Source organism: Lagopus leucura, unplaced genomic scaffold (genome assembly GCF_019238085.1).
Source record: "Lagopus leucura isolate 7727_CA_CO unplaced genomic scaffold, USGS_WTPT01 Super-Scaffold_100009, whole genome shotgun sequence".
Lineage (NCBI taxonomy): Eukaryota > Metazoa > Chordata > Aves > Galliformes > Phasianidae > Lagopus > Lagopus leucura.
In genome coordinates, this window is record NW_024962266.1 from 20,210,006 (window position 1) to 20,232,716 (window position 22,711).

At 47.4% G+C, this 22,711-nt stretch overlaps 1 protein-coding gene across 1 annotated transcript in view; it reads right to left on the reverse strand.

The window, feature by feature from the left end:
- ZSWIM5 (zinc finger SWIM-type containing 5) overlaps positions 1 to 21,828 on the reverse strand; it is a 64,945-nt gene extending 43,117 nt beyond the window's left edge. Inside the window, exons 1-2 of the mRNA XM_042874063.1 lie at positions 21,802 to 21,828; positions 21,448 to 21,621 (exon numbers count right to left, since the gene is read on the reverse strand). Coding sequence (XP_042729997.1) covers positions 21,448 to 21,457 — 10 coding nt within the window. The 5' untranslated portion in view covers positions 21,458 to 21,621; positions 21,802 to 21,828. The remainder of the gene's footprint in view (positions 1 to 21,447; positions 21,622 to 21,801) is intronic.
- Positions 21,829 to 22,711: the final 883 nt, after the last annotated feature.

Consider the following 22,711-nt stretch of genomic DNA (forward strand, 5'->3'; position numbering starts at 1 on the left):
GCAAGTTCTGCTGCAAGGGCTTTTTTTGTTCTGCTGGGATGGATTGGGAAGGAGACAGAGGAGCTCTTTGCAGAGCGCACACAAAGCCCCTTTCTGCCCATCCCACCAAAGGGAGCAGAGGCACGTGGGAAGGCTGGAAGGCATGGAGGAGCACAGGAACCCAAGAGGTCAGTATGACAAGGCTACCAGGAGCGTGGCTCCCAGCCCCGCTGATCGATTACAGGAAAAGCATTAAAACGCCTCTTTGGTTAAGTCACGAATTCCAGTCCCATGATTAACGCCGCTCTTAGCCAGGGAGCAAAGCAAAGGCTCCAACAGACGGCCCTTCTGCTTGCCATGAAGAAAAAGGTCTTGTGTGTCTGAGACGATGTATTCTGCGGCGAGATGACCCCAGGCCCACCATGCTAATCTCCAGCTTTCCATTCCAAGGACGTAGCCAAAACAAGACAGAGAAGCTCTGAAACCCAGCACTCATGAATTCCAGGGGTGTCGAAATAGTAGGTTGGGTTCTCCTTTTTCTTATAAATCCATCCCGCAGACAAAAAGCCAGACAATTAGGGATTTTAGGCATTCTCAGTCCAGCTGCAGGCTTGATCTTGCTGATCTCATCAGGTTTCTTGCAGTGATGGCCATTACTTGTGCACAGGACCGTTTCTATCACTCTTTTTGCAAGGCTCTGCCTATCAGCCCATATGGGCATGACTAGGGGGTCAAAACCAAACATGAAAGAAATTACTGGAGTTAGGGGAGTCTGGGTAAAACCATTGCTGGTAAATACCTTCTGCCTAATGGCAGTATTTAAATAAGTCAAGCGTCAGATCAAATCCCAGATAACTGATTTCTGGCAAAAAATTAAATATTGCAAGCAGGGGGGTTTCAGCCACTTTTCTTGGGGAAACACTGCCAAATCGGTTTTGTTCCAGAATCCACTATCATGTCCGCATCATCTTCTTATCTAAGCAATCCCTCGCTGACCCAACTCCAACAATTCACCAGACTCTTTCTGCATTATTTATGGCATCTTCCCACAGTAACTGGCTCTTCCCAACAGTCAAAGGTTTCTAAATGCGGTTCCAGCACCGGGCTTAGAAAACACGGCTTCTGGAAAAGTCCCGCTCTTACAAAACTGCAGTGTGACTTCAGGTCCTGCAATTAGATCTCATTTGGAAATAGCTCCTGGGCACATGTGAAAGCTCCCAATTGGAGCAAAATGCCAGCCAGAGGTTATGGCCAAGGGATCAGAAAGAGTCTCACCTGGAAATACTGTTTTTCTCTACAAGGTCTCTTTCAAACCCAATCAGTGCTTGTGGGAGGACAGCAGTAAACACTCATCAGGTGCTCTCCAGAGGGAATAAGGTGCTTTTCTGCCCACGTCAGGCCAGCAACAGCAGAATGGGATTTTGCAAAGCAAAGCCAAGAGGTCTGCGTGGACTAGAGCAAAGGGGCTCAGCACTCCACATCGCACTGGTGCCTCTGGCTGGAGTCGTCTCGTACCAGACAAATGCATCATTGTGCAGGAAGCCCTGCAGCGGGCCAGCCCGGCAGGACATCAAGGACATTGAAAACTGATTTCTCCGGCCAGCTCGAGCTCCCCAGACACTGCCCCTTACCGCCTCCCGCCCCACTGATTAATGGTTCTCTGCAACAGTGGTTAATAGGATCCTCTTTGAAATCCAAATAACTAGCATTAGTGACCTCAGCGCCCTGCCTGCTCTCTCTGGACCTACTGCCTGCTTTTAATTCTCTTTGTTTTCTCTAGCAGCTCTTCTACCAAAGATCGCTTTCCCTCCCCACCATCCCACAACCCAGCACATCCCATTCATCACAGACCCCATATAGGGAAGGCTCAGGTCAGCTGCAGCAGCCCCATCCGTGGCCATGAACTTCCTTCCCCGGGCCAAGGACTCACAGCAAACACTCATTGCCACCAAGCCTGCCCCAGGGCTAATTCACAGCAGCCAACAATTTAAAGCCAAAATTTATCAGGGTCCCTTGCTGCTCCCATATCCAGCTCAGGAAAAGCCTGTCTGTAAGAGACTAACATTTAGGCAACTAGCTCCGACTACAGCAAATCTCCTTCTTCCTTTTTTTTTTTTTTTTTTTAATCCACAACCACCAGCTTTAAAGCTTTAAATCAATATCCCCTCTTGCGATCTGCATTCAGCGAGGAATTATTCACATTGAGAGCTTTAAAAATTAAGCTAAACCCTGCAGGGCCCAGGCCAAACTTAAATCACAGCAAAGCTTTAAACACTGGATCAGGGGCACAGCATGAGCCATGTCCAGGTCTTAGATGCAAACTAAATGTAGAAAACAAAGCCAGCGTTACTCTGTTGAAAGGAAAAGCCATAAACAGTCCACAGTGCAGCTTCTCCTGAGGACACAAGAGACGCAGGGCATCCTTCCACCAAGGGAGGTCAGCCAATTCCATCCTGACTTCTTGCAAAGGAAAGAAACTAATTGTCCCTGCAAGGGGAACAGACTCACAGTAACCATTTGAAGAAGAAAACAGCATCTGATCCATCTACTGTTTGAGAGAAGTGATGGCAAGTAAAGCGGGGCCACACACTTGGGTGGACGTGGCACCCATATCCATGGGAACCTCAGCACCACGTCAACACTCATCGCCAGCCACTGCCAACCCCATACCAGGCAGAACGGGCCAGACACCGAGCAGAGCCCACAGCATCCCCAGGAGCGCTGGTTGTAGTGGTGTAAAAGCAAAGGGAGAAAACAACTCAACCTGAAACAGCCCTTGGGGAACATCGAGGATGGATGAAGGAGAAAGGTTCACCGATAAGAGGAATTTCCTTCTTTCACGGGGTCTAAGTTGCTCAGCTACAAGGTGGAAACCCGCTTGCTCCTCCACGTCTCCTCTCACAGCAGGGTTGAAAGAACCAGGCTCCATACTAAGACCCCTCTCTCCCTTCTCCATCGCCCATGCAATGCTGGGATGATGGCAGGTCTACAGTTCGAGAGGCAGAATGAAAGCAGAGCCCAGGAAACATGAACTGGATTTCCACCCCCTCAGTGGTATCTAAATGCATGCTAAAAGCTTTCACTCTCCCCTGCTTGAGGGACTGCACAGAGCATTCTCTATCCCACAGCTACCAGCCCAAAGACTTAACAAGATTGTGCTGAAGGATCTGGAACAAGGCCGGGGAGTGGGTACAAAGTGGAGCAAACCAAGAGGATTTTCCCACCCTCAGATTCACAGAATCATTAAGGTTGGAAAGACCATCAAGATCACCCAGTCCAACCCCAACCCACCCCACCATGCCCACTGACCACATCCCTCAGTGGCACATCCCTACGATACTGGATCACCCCTAGGGACAGTGACTCCCCCACCTCCCCTGGGCAGGTGTGCCAGTGAATCACCACTCTGAGAAGAATTTGCTCCTAGTATCCAACCTGAACCTCCCCTGGCACAACTTAAAGCCATTACCTCTTGCTCTACAGATTCTCCCACTCCTCATGTGCCTTGGTAGGAATGAAGGGCTTAGGGGGCCTAGCAGAGAGGTTATGTCCCACTTTCAACCCTTCCAGTGCCCGCACACAGCCACTTCTCCAGCTCTCAGTCACAAGGGTGAATGCCCAGGCCTTAATATTTGTAAAGTCCTTAGGAAATCCTTGGAGGGGAAGAACAGAGTATTATTATTTCATAATAGCTTTTTATTCTGCTCCATCTGAAAGCAGCGGTTCTTTGTTCGGCCCTGCGCTGTCTAAGCCAAGGGTTAAAACTTAACTTGCTCAGATGTAAGAAGGCTATCCCCTGCGGTGGGGGAGAGGCAAGCTTCTGAAGATCTGAAGAACAAGATGTCTTTCTAACCTGTTTGGACTCCAATAAGCAGCTTTAGATCTAACAATAGGGGGCTGAAAACCCAAATGCCCCAAAGCCTGGAGGCAATCAGCACTGTTTAAGCATCCACAACTGACATTTCTAACACCACCTGAAATGTGTATTTTCCTTTCTGTTTCAAAGCCTTATTTTCCAATCAGATTATGTGCAGGATAAATACCCTTATACGGTGACAGCAGGCACTGCACAAGAAAATTGGGGATAATGGTAAATGCAAAGATTTACAGATACTTATCTCAGCATCTGCAAGACGTATTAGCTTTGAATGCGGTGTTCAAACACAATGTCAATCACCAGAACCCAGAGAAACTGCAAACGTGCTTTGTGGAAATCAGCCCTAAAATAAATAATAATAACAAAAATAAATAACAGAACTAGGTCTTCAGAGACCATCTCTTGACTGGGATGTAGCAGCTGCACACACTAAATGCCAGGCTGGCCTGGGCTGACAAAGCATGAGCACAGCTGAGCGACCAAGAGGAACAACCCTGGAGCACTGAGAGCACGCATGGAGGTGAGAGCTCTCATTGGGGACCATGAGGTGCTGAGCTGCCATGAGGAATCCTGCAATTGACCACCACCTAGAGGTGGATCCAGAAGGAACGAGTGTGCGATCAGGTCCATAAACCCTAATGATCCACCTCTGGAAAAAAGCAACAATCACCAGCTGAAAAATATACTAGCATTAGCAAGACCGATGGAGAGATGAGAATGCCTCGAGCTGGGCCAGAGGTGGTTCAAGTTGGATATCAGAAAAGATTTCTCTGAAAGAGGGGTCAGGCACTGTAACAGGCTGCCCAGGGAGGTGGTGGAGTCACCATTCCTAGAGGTGTTCAAGAAATGTGGAGATGTGGGACTTAGGGACATGGTTTAGCAGGCAATATTAGTTGTGTGGTCGGTTAGACTGGATGATCTAAGAGGTGTTTTCCAACCTTAACAGTTGTACGATTCTATGTCACTTCAACAGTCCAGATCTTATCACCATTTGGGGTCCAACGCATATTGGTATCTCCAAAGGCATGGCTGGACCTTATTCAGCTGGTCAGCTGTGCCATGAAAGCATGGGAACCTCTCGGACCTACTGACCATCAGCTCCTTCCCATGCATTTGCTTTCACACACATCCTTCACACCCCTGATGTCAGCTGTGCACGCAAGTGATCCTTGAGATAAACAACCTGACGCCTAACAGCAAGACTAGAGCTACAGCCATAGATCGTCAACTGAAAAAGCAAAGCTGTGATCTGAAATCTTATCTGGTCGCTGCAGAAACACAGCAGAGAAGGTCAGCTTTCCATCATTCAGCAAAGAGACTCAGCGCCAGCACAAAAAGAAACACTAAAAAATATCACTGTTAAGACAACTTTGGGGTTTCTGCTTTGCAGCCAAATATCACTCAGCGACCATTAAACAGATTTTTTAGCCATCAGTGGAACATTAGAAATTCCACGAATTTGAAGTTTATTATTTCCACGATACAGTTTATATTTTTTTTAGGATTTATACTCCTTGGCTTCACTCTTTCAGCTATAAATAAAGCCATTTGCTAAGTTGGCTGATACACCACAGCCCATGACTGGCACATTTATGCAAGTTGGCAGAAAAACAAAACAGTTCAAGGAATCGCCAGAAACACTAAATCCAGTTATTTCAAATCCATTTTGAAACATCTAATAAATCTGCAGGGATCACTTGATATACAGAACTGGCTAAACTCAAGTAGTCGTGCTTCTGCTCAGCATCTCCGACGTTTATGGAGTGGCTGATGTGTGTTTTACAGCTTTCAATCTCAAGTCCTTCACAGTCCATCCCAAAAATATTTGTGCCTTTGAATAACGTTTGGAAAGGCAGCTAAGAGAAAGAAACAGCAAAAGATTCAGCAATGGAAAATGAGACCCGCATGCATGGCTTCCCATTTGGGTAGAAACATCAGACAAGAATAGGATGGAGTACACAGGGGTCTTCACACTCTGACACAGCTCCAACATGGCTGGGCAGCCCCCAGCACTACCCAACTCAGCCAGAGGGGCTGCTGTCTGCCAGCAACCACCACAAAACACAGGTCAGCCTCTTAACCTCTACCAAACTCCAGTCAAAGCCAGTGCTCCACTTCTCTGACCCAGCCATGTCCTGGTTCTTAAGCAATGAATTCAGCAAGGGTTGCTTTATCTGCTCCCACATTAAGCATCCCAAACAAGAAGACAGTCTCTGTAGCACTCAGGGTCTCCACTCCCTCACTGAAGAGGCTTTCATTGATAGAGAAGATCCAGGGAGAACACAGAAGTCTCTTTTGTCAGCTTTACCCCTGCAATGAATTTATTTCACAGGGCTGTGTTGCACCCAGGACTTGGTCACTTTGTACACTCAAGACATATTCTCACTATATGTTACAGCAGCTGTGAGTGGGTGCTAGGAGGGAAAAAATAATCAAGAGGACTACAACTCTGGTGTTGCTTGAGACCAATGGAAATGCAGGCTTATTGCAAGCAAAAAGCAGATCTGGAAGCTGCTCTGGTCCATCAATGACCCTGCACACCTACTCTCCACATCAAAGGGAGCTGGAGAGCATTAAGTCTCACATGGTTGTGCCAACGGCAAACACTGCCTTGGCCTGAAGTTGCACAGATTCTAAGGTAGAGGGAAATCCTGAAGTTTGCCCAACTCTCAGAGCTTCAGGGTTAGTATGAGGCAAACAATGTAAGATCTGATCACAGAAAGCAAAAATAGAGTTATCTGACTTAATGTTTTGGGTTTTTTTTTTTTTTTTTTTTTTTTTAATAGTACTCATAATTTGTGCCCTGGGAACTACTTGGCAAAAGAAAGCATCTCTAGCCTCAGGATACGTCAGCAGATCTTTCAGCAGCACACAAGGGACTGACAGCAGATTTGCTTCTCCACTAAGATGAGCAAACCAAAGGAGAAGGCACTAAAGTCACCTCACAGGAAACCCTGAGCTGCAAAGACTGAATATTTAGCAGGAACTTCTGGATGCTTACTTTCTGAATAAAAGAACATGCAAAACTGCTCAGACGGGTGGTGATCAGTATTGCAAAAGCAAGGCCCTCCAGGAACAAACTCAAGTTGTGTGGTGTGGCACCCTCAACCGCAGGAGAGCAAGTCGGATCCTTGGGGAACCTGCAAAAGTTTGCGTCTTGATTAATCCAAGAGAGATGAGAGAGAATAAATGAGAGTACTAATACATCAGAGTCACAGTACATCAGCTGCTGCTACACAATTTCCTTCCCTGCTCCCACCAGCTCTTACAGGATAATGCTGCAGACCAACGTGGCCATGCACTGCACCCAAGGCCTTGCAAGCCAATACTACAAATATCTTTTCTTTCTCTGCTCCTGCTGCTGGGAGCCAAAAAGCAATCATTTCCTGCTGCTCCCTGGTGCAATGGCTCAGAAACTGCTGAGTTCGACCTTACTTATCGCTGGATGTAATGCAGTTCTGCTTTCTAATCCCCTACATCTGCATTTCGTGCAGCCCTTTTCCAAGGCTCTTCAGATTTGTGTTACAGTTTATCACACTGCTCAGGCAAGATGACGCATCTTCAAACTTTCCACTCAAACAGGCACTGAGGAATAAAACCATTCACAACCCAAGAAGTTGCCACAGAAAATGGTCCCCACCGAATACGGACAGCAGAACTGTTCAAAGGCTTAAAGATAGATCATTTTTATGTTTTAGTGGGCATAGTGGTGATGAGTTGACAGTTGGGCTTGATCTCAGAAGTCTTTTCCAACCTTAAATGATTCTATGATTTTAAGTGCTGAGTTTCAAGAGTGAAAAAACCCACATTTCTGTTCACCTACCTGGAGAGAATAAGAACACTTCCCAGCACGGGATCTAACCAACAGACTCTTCTCCTCTGCTTTAGCCCAGGAAGTCTCCATCCAACTCCAATTTAGGCAATCCTAGTGCAGCCTAGATCCTACAGGCCGAAGCTGAAGTTTCCTCACCAATTGCATCCCAGCAGTCAGAAAGGATTCTTCACAGTCTCTAGAAGTTCAAATAGACTCCAGAAGTTTTAAGGTCCCTGGATCCAAACTGGAAGAAAACCAGTCTATCCTGGCAACTATTTTTGGTGCAAAAGCCCAAGAGGAGCCAGGCAACACACACTCCAAACAGAACAAGATCTAAGAGCCTCCAGTCCTCCTATGGGCTCAACCTTTATACTCTTTTCCCCTTTATAAAGCCCTCAGTGTCACATCCACTGATGGGTCCCTGGAGATCCCACCACACAAGGGAGAGCATTTAGGCTCTTACAGTCATTATGCTTGGAAAAGACCTCTATGATCATCCAATCCAACCCCAATCTATCCCACCATGCCCACTGACTGTGTCCTTCAGAGCCACATCTTCACCTCCCTCGAACACCTTCAGGGACAGTGACCCCACCACCCCCCTGGGCAGCCTGTGCCAATGCATCACTACACTTTCTGAGAATAAACTGTTTCTAACGTCCAACCTGAACTTCCTCTGGCACAGCTTGAGGCCACCTCCTCTCTCCCTATCTGTGCCAATTTGTTCCAATCTGCCCAGGCTTTGAGGGGTCTTCAGGGTCCCCTCAGTACACATGTACCAACCCAAACAAGGATGAAAGAAACCTCATTCTGTCTTTCCATTGGGGCTGCCCTAATGTGTCCAGTCCTATTTTCATGCATCAACACTGCTTTTTGAAACTTTGGCTTCTCTGCCAAATCTCACTGAAACTTGACATGGGCTTTAAAGTGGCTAGACAGAGGCAAAGAACCATTTCTACAGGTTCTTAAGGCACAGCCAGCTCTGCTCCTTTACCCCCCAGGCTGCAGGAAGCCTCTGATCCCAGCCATCCCCTAAGCACCAACCCTATCGCCTCACAGTTCAATGGGGGTTCTCCACAGGGGCTCGGGCTGAGTTTCAAAGACAAAGCATTGCCAGAACAGGAAAACCTTGGATAAAAAAAAACAAAGGAGCAGCCCTACTGTCTCCATCATGCCTGCAGGAAGCTGAGGATGCCTTCGAACACACAACTGACAGGGCCCCCCAGCAAGGGCACAAAGCCGGGAGCCACATGGCCTGGCAGTCCCGGAGAGCATAAGTTGTCTCCCACATCAGAGGGGAGCCTTGAAGGTCTACTGGGACGTGAAGCTGTACTGAATTAAGGCAGAGATACTGCTGTGGCTCCTATTGGGAATATACACATGGCCTCTCCTCATGATGGAAATAGCTTGACCAGCCAGAGAAGGGGCATCCATAATGTCTCTGGGCAACCTCTTCCATTTCTTCAATTCAACCTCTTCAATTTCTTTCTAATATCTAGTCCAAATCTACTCTCTTCCAGTTTTAAGCCATTTCCCCTTGTCCAAATGCTACATGCAGTCCAATCCCAACCCACCCCACCATGCCCACTGCCCGTGTCTCTCAGTGCCACATCTTCACAGTTCTGGTACACCTCCTGGGATGGTGACCCCAGCACCTCCCTGGGCACCCTACTGCCAGTGCATCACCACTCTCTGAGAGGAAACTGTTCCTAATATCCAACCTGAACCTCTCCAGCGCATCTTAAAGCCATTCTCTCTCGTCCTATCAGTATTACCTGGAAGAAGAGGCCAATCCCCACCACACCAAAATGTCCTTTTAGGTTGTTACAGAGAACAATAACGTCTCCCCTGAGCCTCCTCTTCTCCAGACTGAACAATCCCAGTTCCTTCAGCAGCTTCCCATAAGACTTGTGCTCCAGACCCTACAGAACTCTGCAGCCCATCTTTGGATACACTCTAAGGCCTCAAATGTCATTCTTTCATGCAACTGGGCCTAACCTTTGCTCAGTCAGGATCAGAGAAAACACTGGCTAACCCAGGGGAATATCTGTCAGCCTTTTGTGCTTGGTTTATCATCTGGACAAGGCAGGACCCTCCACAGTGCAGACAGATGCTACAATCACTCCAATTCCAGAAGGAAGCTTCTGCCACGACACGTGCAACCACTTTCGCAAACTCTGCTGCTGCAGTGATGTTCCCGCATTCAAGAGAAAAAAAAAAAATGTTTCCTTTGTTTAGATTAAGGTACTCATTTTTACTGCAATAGCCAAGCTGAAAAGGCAGAAAAGCTCACGTTGGCATTGGCTTCCTCAGACCTGAATTTGTTGTCTTAAGATCTACAGAGAGCACCATCATCAATATCCAAACATGAACCAAGTTGCCTCAACTTCACACCAGTCCAGCAGCACTAGAGAAGGGACAGCCATTCCACTGCTGGGGTGAAACGCAATCAAACACAAATGCTCATTTCTCCTCTAGGTCAGTCCTGCCTTCCTCCCGCCGGTGGCTACTAAGCAGCAAAGCGATCCCTTCGCATTACCGTGACAACTCAAGGATGTGTTACAGCAGCAGCAAAGCTGCTGAATGGCGGAGTTTCAGTGCTTGACATGCTACAATAGGATACGCTTGCCTTTTCTCAGAAACCAGAGGCTGACATTGTGAGGCAGTTAAAGCCAGACATCCAAGCGAGGCCATCGCCACACACGGGCTCAGAAGGCTTTGTCTGCCCTTCTAAGAGAAATTTCATAATATGCAAGTGTGAGCAGTCAGCAAAAGACTCGGATCTCTCTCCTTATAATCATCCATGGTTTCCTCACGACGGGCCTGAATGCATCTTTGATTGGTTATGTATTAGAGGAACTGTCCCCAGCGTGGTGCCAGACATATGCGACGCAGGCCCGGGTCAGACTCTTGAGCAGAAAGAAGAATTCAATTCAGCAGCCAGGCTTGAAGAAAAATAATAATAATAATGTAAAAATGCAGCAATTATTTCATCCCAAATGGTTTCAAGCTATTACTGCTTCAATAAAGGCTTGCCTGCAAATTAAAGGCTAGAGCACTTGGGTCGTTCCCCCCTGGAGCCGAGGCTAACAGCGAATTCCCAGGTTGTTCCTTCGACCAAGAGGGCATTTCCAGCCTTTGCTCCTCACCAAACATGGCCAGCCCCTCAGAGCTGCCCTGAGCATCCCGCCCAGAGCGCGGCCATCTCGATGGCTAGGAGGATCCCAGCACGGGGGCGAGGAGGAGAGGGGGCTCAGATCTCCTCCGTGGCACAAGCGGCTCCGCCGTTGTTCTGCGCAAACAAAAGAAGAGCGAGCGGCACAGTGGGCCCTGGGAAGGGTGCCTTCCCTTTAATGAACGCGATTCCAATCCCAGTGAATATTCATAAAATTACCCCCGCTCTAATTTGTATAAAATGACAGCCTGCAAACCGGGGATGATTGAAGAGGCCCAAAATCATTTTGTTTGATTACAATCTCCCCTCCCTCCCACCCCTCCTTCATTATCTTTTATGTCTATTTAAACTCTGGACACTGCATATTCATCTCAATTCTCCCTCCATCTCTCCTTCTGTTTATGGGTTGCTGCTTTCCCCACCCCCTCCCATCTCTCCTCTTTTCATTGTAATTTTCTCCTTACTTCTGTTGTGCATTCAGGGATTTGAGGAGGTTTTCTGGGGGGTAGGGGTGGATTTAAAAAAAATAAAAAATAAAGTGTGTTGTCTGGATAGAAAATTACATTTGCATGCTTGAGGGGCCTGAGGGCTTCTCTGTGGGCTTGGCAGAGATCCTGCCTCAGGGGGGAGGGAGGTGGAAGATGCTGATTTGATTTCCTCCTCTTCCCACCCCTTCCCCCTTTGCTTTCCATATTATAAATGTCTGCCTGATTTTTCTTTTCTTTTTCTGCATGTGCAAACCACTTGAAGAACAATGGCACAGATTAGAGGCCTTCCTTAGGGCTGTTTATGAATGCAGTTGTGGAGTTCAGCAAAGCAGAAACATTACATACAGTAATTGGACATTTAATTACTAATGAAGCTAGCAACTGAGTTGTTGCTTTTTTTTTTTCCAAGGGTCTGAAGCAATGTGACAGACCCTCCAACTGCAGGTTTAATTATGGCTGGAGATGGGCTTAATATTCAATCTTACACTCTATTACCCTCTTGAAAGCCCTTGTCCCTTTTATTTGTAATTTTTATGCCCCTGCCTCCTCCAAGAAGGGAAACATTGCAGCATTCAGGCCATTGGACACAATTACATTTCCACTGCTTCTCTCAATCACCATAAAGCCACTCCCTTGGCTTCTTAAGGAGCCAGCTCTCCCAGTGACAAGGAGGGAATTGATGCATTTTGGTGGCCCAGAAGATACAGAACCAAAACCTGCGTTGGACCAGGATCAACACGGAATCATAGAATCATTAAAGTTGAAAAAGAGCTCTAAGATCATCCAATCCAAACATCCACATGCCACTGATACTGTCCACTAAACCAGGTCCCTAAGTACCACACTTCTACAGTTCTTGAATAACTCCACAGATGGTGACTCCACCACCACACATCTCAGATGTAGGTTTATATCCTTCCTTTTGAGAAGCCAAATACTCAGACCATTGGGCCATCTGATTTAATACCACCATATGACATCGAGATTGGAACAGGGTTAATAAGCAAGCAAGAAGCTTTCTGATCCATTCATTCACTGTTGCTCCTATTTCTTTTTCAGGTGAAAGGAGAGGTGCCAGGCAATCCCACCTCCTTGTGCAGAGTGTTAAGCTCCAGGGAGCAGAACCTCCAGCTTCTGCTGATCAGAAACCTTCTAATTGATTACAGATGAACACTGCGCAGCAAAATTGTTGGATTTTAAGAGCAGAGAGAGCACTTTTGTAAAATGTCATATGCATATTGGGATTCTTCTTTCCTGGTTTTAATGACAAGTGCAAATTTTGGGGAGAAATGACAAGAAGGCAGAGTAACAGATGTTAGGAGATTAAAAAAATGTTCTCAAAGAGAAAGTCATCCATTTCTTTCTTCAAATTTTCCACCACATTCCTGTGCCTTTGTAAGACTGTATGCTCTTGAGGTTCACTCACACTAATGCTCATGTCTTGTACAGACCATATGATCAATTCATAGACAGGAGCCAATGATGTAAATTGCCTACACAGTCCTTCTGCAACAGGGCCATCTCCTCTGGTCTCAGGGTGTCAAACCAGTGGGAAGGGATCCTGTCAGCAGGAAGCTTATGCCAGTACAGCTAAATCCATTGCAAAACGGAGTAGTTGGTTTCACACAACCCACTCACACAGTTGATGGTGGGATTAATCTCCTAACCACTGAGCATCTTAGCTGGTGAACAAGGCTCTTCTACCATCAAGTACAAGAAAATAAAGCATGCACCCCGGAGTACTGGTTAGCATTGCCCCCAGGCAGCACTGCTCTTCCTCCAGTGACTAACAGAGATCTTGGAGGACCATATGAAAACAGACACCTAACTTTTAGCCAGCAGACAGCAAGCAAGAGGAATCCCTCTGAAAGAACACTTGCTTGTGTAATAGATGCAATTTCCCCCCAGGATTTGCCTTCAAAGTGTGGGATTCAGCCAGTAAGGATATCAGAAGTTCACTGGCACCAGTTAGAAGCCCTGCTGTTCTGCCTCCGCCTTGGATCCCAGACAATTCGCCCCTGGCTGTTTTCAGAAGCAGACACCATGCTCCCTGGATTAGGAACAAGAGTCTGCACTGAATCTCTTTCTAAACTTTGCCCAGTTTCTCAGCTGTGACTGAATTCAAGATGGTTTTGGTGCATGGATGCACCCCAAGAGTGCAGTGGATCTTGGGATGCCACAGCCCTGCCAGTTATCACTAGGGGAGAGGCTGTAGGCAGCCCCCATGAGAATACTGCAGCAACCATAAACCCATCTGCATTTAGAGCAGTTTGTCTGCCATGCTAAGAGGATGCACACTCTGTTTAAAGCATCTGGAGCTGAGGAACTGCTCCACTGTGTTTGCGTCCCCCAATTTTCTCAGTGCGAAATCGATCTCTTCCACCACCTTCTCATGTGGAAGTATCCAAACTAGAACTATTTCAATGGCCTTTTAGATGATCTCCAGGGCCATCCGCTCACTGATGGGCTCAATGAGGTCTTTCCAGATCCCTTCTTAATCAGACTAAACAAGAGGGGACCACCACAAAGTGGGGCAGCTTGGGACAGGGGAGGACTCCTTTCAGAAAGGACAAACAAGATCCTGTCCATGCCCTCATGGACATCCTGCTATCAGGACTGCAGTCAGATCATCTGGTCTGTGCTCTGCCCTCCCCTTCTGCCACTTGTTTTAGCACAACAGCCACCTTGCTGTTCAAAGGAACATGAGCCATCACCCAGAGCCACTTCTGGGTGCAGCTTGAGCACCACCAGCTTGCTGGCAGCTGGCCTTGCCCTTGGGGAGCCAACCATTGCCTGTTGAGTGCTACAGAAATACACGTGGCCAGACTCATCTGCTTCTCTGCATGCCAAAAAACAAACCCATTGACACATATCAGTACTTTCACCTCAAAAAACTCCTGGAACTGAGAATATCTCCCTTGCAGTCACCAAGACCCAAACCTCCCATCAACTTCTATCACCATCAGCTCTATTTTAAAGCTACTTTAAAGCAATGACAGTGAATGCAAATGCAACTTAATACGGGTCAGATGACAGAGCTTAGTCATGACAAGAGTTGCCTTTGGCCAGCACAGCTCCACATAGTCCCCCTATAAGAAATATTTTGTCCAAACTCACAACCACCTGAGAATTTTCAGATGGGACCCGCTTTGAGAAAACGCTGCATGCCCCCCAATTAAGTCCGGGCCCCTTCAAGGTGTCATAAATCAGACGTTCAAAGTTCAACTGCCTTGGAAGACCAAGGAGCCCCTCACCATTCTCCTTCCACATGTTTATTTTCTGCAGAAGTCAGCTGCTGAGTTTGCAGGAAAAAGATCAAATAACAACAAAAAGAAGTTTTAAGTTGCACACCCGCTGCCACTTACCATATTTGAAACATCGCTCCTTGTTAAGTCTTAAAAATGCTTGTTTCCAGAACTCAGCCAGCCCATTCCCTACAAACACAGGTACAGTGCCCACCGGGGAAACTACATGGAAAAAATAAGTCAACAGATATGAAGAATAATTTCCTGGCCCAACAAAGCCATCAACTCAGGGCAAGTGTGCCAGAAGGAAAGCAGAGGGAAGCAATGGTTCAGTCCTGCCCAGATTGGCACTGAGGTCAGAAGAGAAAGGAAGGCAAGAGCCTACCTTGGCCCTCAGGCCATGAGAAAGGCTTCTGGTTGGGGACTTGGCCCCTCCAGCCACGTGGGGGCTCATTTAGTGCCCTGGTGCTGAAGCTGAGCTCACCCTGAGATCTTGGTGAGGTTTCGGGACCCTTCACAGCTAGATAGACAAAGCAGCTGCCTTCAGAAGGCACTTTCCTTCTTTGAGGGCCAGCATATCCTTCAAGGCACTTCAAAGAGGACACATGTACCCAGTAATAGTCTCTTCTCCAGCTGTCCCATTGTCCAAACAATCCATCACCTTCCAACACAACGCCACATGCCTTAACAAGGACGCTCCAAACTCCCCAGATCCCACTTGCAGACGGAGCAATGCTGGGCTGGCTGGCACATGTCACAGCCTCGCCACAAAACCACAGAATCATTGAGATTGGAAAAGACCTCTAAGATCATCCAATCCAACCCCAGCCCTCCCCACCACACCCACTGCCCATGTCCCTCAGTGCCACATCTCCACCTATAAGGATGGTGTTCTTGAACACCTATAAGGATGGTGACCCCACCACTTCCCTGTGCAGCTGTGCCACAGCATCACCACTCTTTTGGAGAAGATTTTCCTAATATCCAAACCTGAGCTGACACCAGCAGGGAGCCCTTATGTGAACAAACCTGCCGGCCTCCACGGCCTCACAGCTTATTTCACCCCCTCTAAATCTGGAGGACAGAGGAAAAGCAGAGCTTAAGAGCCCACGCCAAGGAGACCTGGTCTCCAGCAAACAGCAAGCACACAACACGGTGTTGCTTGACATGATCAGGCCGGAGGCAGAGGGGCCCTTCCTGTTATTGCTGCAAGCAGTACAGCTGGACACAATGCCAAGACCTTGGCCAGGGCTTGGAGCCATCTTCTCCTGAGGGTAATCATCCTGCACCAAACCACAGTGGTAGGGCAGCAAGATGCCCCTTCCAGCCCCATTGAAGACCTACTTGGAGACATCTGCTGTTTGCCAATAGTGGGCTGCCATGACAGAGGAGAGCACAAAGCACAGAAGTTGGACTCCATTTCAACATCCCTAACTTGCTACAGCCGCTGACTTCAACTGCTAAAAGCCAGTGTAAGCTGATTTGCAAAGAGCCTGTAGATGTAAACTGCACCTTTTCTCCAACATAAATAGTACAATTCTGGTTTATAATTTCATCAGCATGATGTTTTCTTGGCCAAGAGCATGCCAAAGGAACAGGGGATGGAAACAGCTTTACAAAGCCTGGCCAACCACACAATGCAATCTGAAAAGGTCCCAAAAGGGATGGATCTCAACCTCAGGACCACATATGTTGGTGGTGCTGGCCTCGCCTGGATGAAGCACAGACCTGGATTCAGGCAGAACCTCTACCACACACTGCACTTCCTGAAGGACACAGGGATCTGCACACACCCCTCCACAGCAAGACTCTGCCATGCAGTCTGTGTGCTGTATGTAAAGCAGCCTTTCAATCCACGTACCCTACTAAAGCACTGCTTTTTCTTTGTTCCCTGGTGCAGAAAACATCCTTTTGAGCTAACTAGATTTCAAAGCTCTCCACTCCTCACTGCAGCCAGAGATAAATGCATTAGGATGCAAGGAATTAATAACTTAAGACAACAATTCTGAATTTAATAGAAAATGTTCCTCCCACCTCTCGCTCTGAAGAGGAGGATGGCTGTTAAACCTGTGCAAAACTTGCATTAATTCACCAACTGTTTCCATGGCAGAAACTGGTGATGCGGTGAAGTCAGTGACTTCATTTCCTGAGGACATCAGATCTTGCTCTACATCAAAAATATGGTTCTGCATTTTAAGGTCCATAAAGGGATCACAGAATCACAGAATTGTAGGGGTTGGAAGGGGCCTCCAGATATCATCGAGTCCACCCCCCCTGCCAAAGCAGGTTCCCTACACCAGGTCACACAAGTAGGCATCCAGGCAGGTCTTGAGCATCTCCAGAGAAGGAGACTCCACAACCCCCCTGGGCAGCCTGTTCCAGTGCTCCGTCATGCTGGGTTTTAAGCTTTTGGGGAAATCTTCTGGAAGGCACGAGAATCAGGAGACCAAATCCTTTACAGATGCTCCATCCCTGGCAGCACCCAAGGCCAGATTGGATGGGATTCTCGAGAGAGTGATCGGGTGGGGGACAACCAGCCCACAGCAGGGGTTTGGAATGAGATGATCTTTAAGGTCCCCTCCAACTTAAGCCGATCTATGACCTGCAGAATAGTTTTTCACCCTGCATCAGCACCTAGCATGGTTTGCTGCTTGGAGACAGCCAGACAGAAGCAGTTTGTCAAGAAAACCATTCCTTGCTCCCCTCACTGCCTTTCAGAAGAAAATACGATGCCCACACTGACTGCTTTGATACCGAAAGCAAGGAGATATTAATACAGCTCAGAGAGATGAGCAGAAGTCTCAGAAGAGAAATCTGCCATACATGCAAAATGCCCATCTGTAAGAGGCAGAGGAGATGACAAGGGCATTCAACACAACCGAGAAATTCACAGCTTTATTTCTAGGGCAAACAGCAATGAGATGGAGTAGCCATTTCACACACCTGAGCTATTTCAGCAGCTGCTGACACTCACCTCCCTCCTCCCCCAGCTATACAATTTATTTTCATAGTTAATTACAAAGAGAGACTGACATCGACCTGCTGAAATCAGACAGCATCTTGGCTATTTTTGGAACAAAAAGCACAGAACAGAAAGTGATCTCCTTTGATGGGCAGAGACGATACCCAAAATAAATGATCTTGTATACTTCTCCATAATTTCTTTCCCTTTTGTTTTCATTTAGCATCTTTGATCATTTTTAAACAAGACCCACTCTCGTGAATCCTCTCCTAATTAAATGTTCTAATTAAAATGCACCACAGTCCATAAATTCACTCTGGTTTTAAAAGCTGGCTTTTAATCTAGAGGGCAAATAACTCTGATCTCAGCACTGAAAGAATAAATCAATCAGTCGATAAATGCATCCAACTGATCCAACAGTTCTAAAATACTGAAAAGCTCCCACAAGAACCAGCACGTAAATAGGAACGTTCGCCTCCACTGACACCGTGGAGGTGACACTGGAAGGCGACATCCGCTCTTCCTAAGTCTGCGCATCACCTGGCATAATGGCAGGGTCTGTCCTTACACAAATATTTACACTGATTTCTACTTATGTAAATACCTGGCAGGCAAGGTGACGTTTACGGATCACTACGATCAATTTAACTGAGTCCTGTCTGCCCTGCTTGCCAGTAAACCTCTGCATACTCTTCAGGAAATTCAGCATCACACACAGGCAGAGCCTCTCCCTCCACTGATTTTTCATTCCAGCACCTAAATTGGCTTGAGGATGTGTCCTCACAGGAACCAAATCGCCAGGAAAGAAGACATTAGCTGAGCGTTAGGACACATGATCTACATCTTTGCCGAACAGCATGCTTTCTCATAGCCTGAAATAGCTCAGAAATTGATTTTGTATGGATGGGCTTCAGAAGAAAATTATTTATATGCAACCAAGCCTGGCATATCTCATCCCAAAAAGTGCTTCTCTCCTCCCGCCCCCAGGACATCATGGTCACATAACGCAGACATTATGAAGAGCGCTGATGGTGAGGCAGCTAGCAACTCAGTGGCAAACGAGCACTAGTGATCTCTGCCTCCCAATGAAAATTTGCTGCAAATGTTGCACCAATTCAGTGCTTCACCACAGCTTCACTATCAGATGAAAATGGGTTTTGAGGGAGAAAAAAAACTTACTTTAATCACAGATCTTCAAGATGACAGCCACACTGCAAAAATGAAATGCATTCAAGAGGCCCCACAGGAAAGATCAATGGTTTTATGTTTCAGGGAGATTAGACTTTGTATTTTTAAAGTTCTCCAATATGAATTTGGTTTAGACAAAGAAAAAAGTGGGGGAGAACTGTAATCTATAACACTTGTTCTTTTGGAGTTTGAAAGCCATTTATTATTTTGGAGACGTTTCTGCAGCACAATTCCCAAGTGACCGAGAACATGATTTTTACAGCAGAATTAACCCTTACCAGCAGAAAGCCAGGCTCCTGGCATCCTGAGAAAGGGAACAACCTGATGCCTGGAAACAAGGCGCCAGTATCTTCCACTTCATTCCCATAAAGGCTTTGCCACCTTCCTAAAGCAAGTGGCCACCACAGGCACAACCCAACCTGTTGAGGCTACCCACGAGCCACTCCAGACAACTCAGTTCCTTGTAGCCCCTCATCTCTGCTGGAGACCGGGAGAGGCATGTCTCACTGGCAGCAATCCCTTTTAGTGACATCAGGCCATTAAGCAACACGATGGAACTATCTGACACCATGGTAAGCTCAAGAGATGAGAGCACATCTTCTACCCATTACTATCTGCAAACTTCTACGCATTTTCCCAGTAGGAATGCAACCCCACAACATGATCATAAGCTTCCTGACAACAGGCTGAACTTTCTTACCATGACAAGTTTGGAGATGCTTTTGAGTAATCCTCTAAACCTGAGGCCTTTGGACCAGAGCCCGAAACCCACCAGGACAGGAAGAAATGTTTTAATCAGGGGCAGTGAGGCCCTGGCACAGCTGCCCAGAGAGCTGTGGGTGCCCCATCCGTGGAGGTGCCCAAGGCCAGGCTGGATGGGGCCTGGGCAGCCTGAGTTGGTGGAGGCACCCAGCCCATGGCAGCAGGTTGGGACTGGATGATCTGTACGGTCTCCCCCAGCCAAAGACATTCTGTGATTTTACAGAAATGCAAATGAACATCAGCAAGATGTGCTTGCATTCCTCTGATATTCCATTCCTCAATGGTTGAGAAGCCAAGCTAATGGGTACTGCAGAGGGCTGATGTTGGAGGCACTTGCAACTCCTTGCCTTGAAATATTCCCGCTTGTTGCAGATTTTGCTCAAATTAATGTGTCACAGCAAGGTTGCACAATTATAGGCAAGATCTCAAGAACAGCAAGAGACTAATACTTCATTTAGCAATTGTGTCAGCTCTTTCTTTATTGAGCGGCACAGGGCGTAATTCCAGAGTGAAACCCATTGATTACGGATTGTGGGGAACAGGCTGCCTCCTCATCCCATCTACTCACCAGACAGGGAAGAAAGCAGCTTGGACACATACAAGGAGGCAATGCTCTGCCTGTGCAAAGGAATTAATCCCCACAGCATAAACATCCAAATACCAGGGAACAGAGCCCCCCCCTTCCCCCTGCTCTTTGGTTGCTGCAATTAATAATACACATTTGAACATCAAATGAGCATTAAATCAGAAAGGAGCCCATTTTCTACTGCACTCCAAGCCCTGATAACCCCCATTAATTTCAGCAAGGTGCCCTCCCAAAGCAGCAGGGCACTGAGCTCCGCCATGCCCAGCAATTCATCCCACACTGCTAGCAGGAGATTCACTTGAGCAAAGAGGCAAGTGCTAAGGAAAGCAAACGGCCAGGTTCTGCCATTCCCTGAGCTCCTGGGACGCCAGGCAAGCAGGGACATCATCAAAACAGATCTCATTGCAATGAAGGGTCATGACAGCTAGAGAGGCTCAGTGGGGAACCCAAAGACTGATGCCAAAGCGCAGGGAGTCAGAAGGACAAACATTCACAGAGCATTCCCAAATGGATCAAGTTGTTCAGAGATAGGCAGAAGGTTTAAAGAAGAAGAAAAAAAAAAAGAGAAAGAGAACCCTTAGAATAGGCGATTAGGGAAAACAGAGGACAGTTCCCTAAAGAAAGCATTCCTCTCCCCTTATCAAGCTTTAAGTGGGGCAGAGCACCTTGTCCTTCGCCTGAGTGCTGCAACAGCAAGAAAAGGAGCAAGGGTCCAGCTACAAATAGGCAGCATTCAGCCAGCTCTCCCAAGGAAGTCAGCTCTAGGTTACCTCCCTAGGCACAGCAAGGGCCTCTCTTGATAGACAAAATGGAGAAGGGCTCATTTATGTTAGCTACTGTGGAATGTCTGGATGCTTAAGTTGTTTGGAGTAAGGAGGCATCTCAGCTAGTTAGTCTGCTACTCAGCAAAGGGTGAAACATCCGCTCTGCTTGGCCTCCCGGTAGTAAGCTGCCCAGGCACCATCTAATTGTCACTCTAGTTTACGAGCTGAAGATCTGTGTTAAGATAACACTGGATGAATTTTTGGCGGTGTGCTTAGAGCAGATGGAAGCCCCTGACCTAAAGAAAAACTCATTCAATTCACCTTCCCTGTCTGAAGGGCCCTCCTGCCCAACAGCAGCAGGAGCTCTAGAGAAAAGGGATAGTACAGCAAGGAGTGTTACGGGTCCAAGCAGATCACCCAGCCCCAAAGATCAAAAGCCTGCTCACTTTGAAATAAGTGCACTTGTTTAAAGTGCCAGACAGACCTCGCACGTTGATTTCTTCCCAAAGCAACAAAGGCTACCTCAGCATACTGTTAGGCTTAGCCTGGGGCATATAGAAAAGCGAATGGTAAACCCATTCTACAGAAAGGAGATTCCTTAACCTACCTAGAAACATCCTTATTGCACCCCGAACCACTGGTTCCAACTGAAGATCACAGGGTGTGATCACTGAATGGAGTTGAAATGGGTCCTTGAGCCTCCATAGGTCATCCAGATGGAAACAGTCTTCTGTGTCCAACCACCTTGAGCCATCTCTGCTGGGAGTCGTCTTGTCCTTCTCTGGATTAAAACACCACATATCTGTGTTCTAGCTGCTCACCCACTCTCCTTCCCCAGACACAGGACCCCAACGTGCCCAACTGTTCTCCCAACAAAGGGAAGGAGGACGGGGCAGGTCTCCAGCCTGCTCATGGAACCCGCCATGAAAACAAGCATCCCCTTGCACAGCCACCCACTCACCCCCATCCTGCTGCCAAGCTCCTGCAGAGCAGCACATTCCAGGGCTCCTCCAGCTCACTGCCACCCCACGGACCAGCCACAGCATACGGCTGCTCTCCCCTGCAGAAAGGCACTGAAGGGTCGCACAGGGTAAGGTCGCAAGCAAGAGAAACTTCTACTTTCACTGCATTTGGAAACAGCAATGCCATCAAAGTTTAAAATTAGAAATCAAGCAAATCAGACTGCAGCGTATTTGTGTTTTAGCTCAAATTAGACTTAAAAAGCAAATAAAACCTGTGCCTGTACAGTGCCCCAGCACCCCCACTCCATCCCAAACTTAGCAGGCATTTTTTTCCTACGTCACAAATTCCAAAGGCAGCTAATTAGCCAAGACTCAGCAAACTCAGGTTAAAAAAAGCAGCGGCTTCAGCTCCGCCAGGGAGGCAGATGGCAGCGGCGCGTTGCAGACGCGGCAGCCTGCATCAGCACTTTCCCCAGCCCATGTCTGAACAGCAGAGCACTGCGCTTCGGCTGCCAGCAGGCCACCAACAGGTGACTCCTGAGCAGGAAGAAGCCCTGCCCAGCTCTGCCACGGAGACGGAGTGCCAGCCAATGGAACTCCTCACTCACTGCTGGTTGGACCTCATGCTCTCAGTCTCATACAGAGAGCCTGGGTGTATCTCGTGGTTTTCAGCAACCAACACATTTCATCTTGCCTTTCACCAGATCTGCTTTCCACCTCACCCATGAGGATGCAGGAAAAGATAGGGGCTACTGGCAATAATGGAGGAGTGAAAACATATAATGGGAAAAATCTACGCTAGATAGAAAAAGCAGCTAGATTATTGCTTAGGTGGCCCAGCTGACTCTTCAGAATAATCCCTTACGCCAGCAGGAACCCAGCCAGGTAGACACAATCTAATTAAAATAC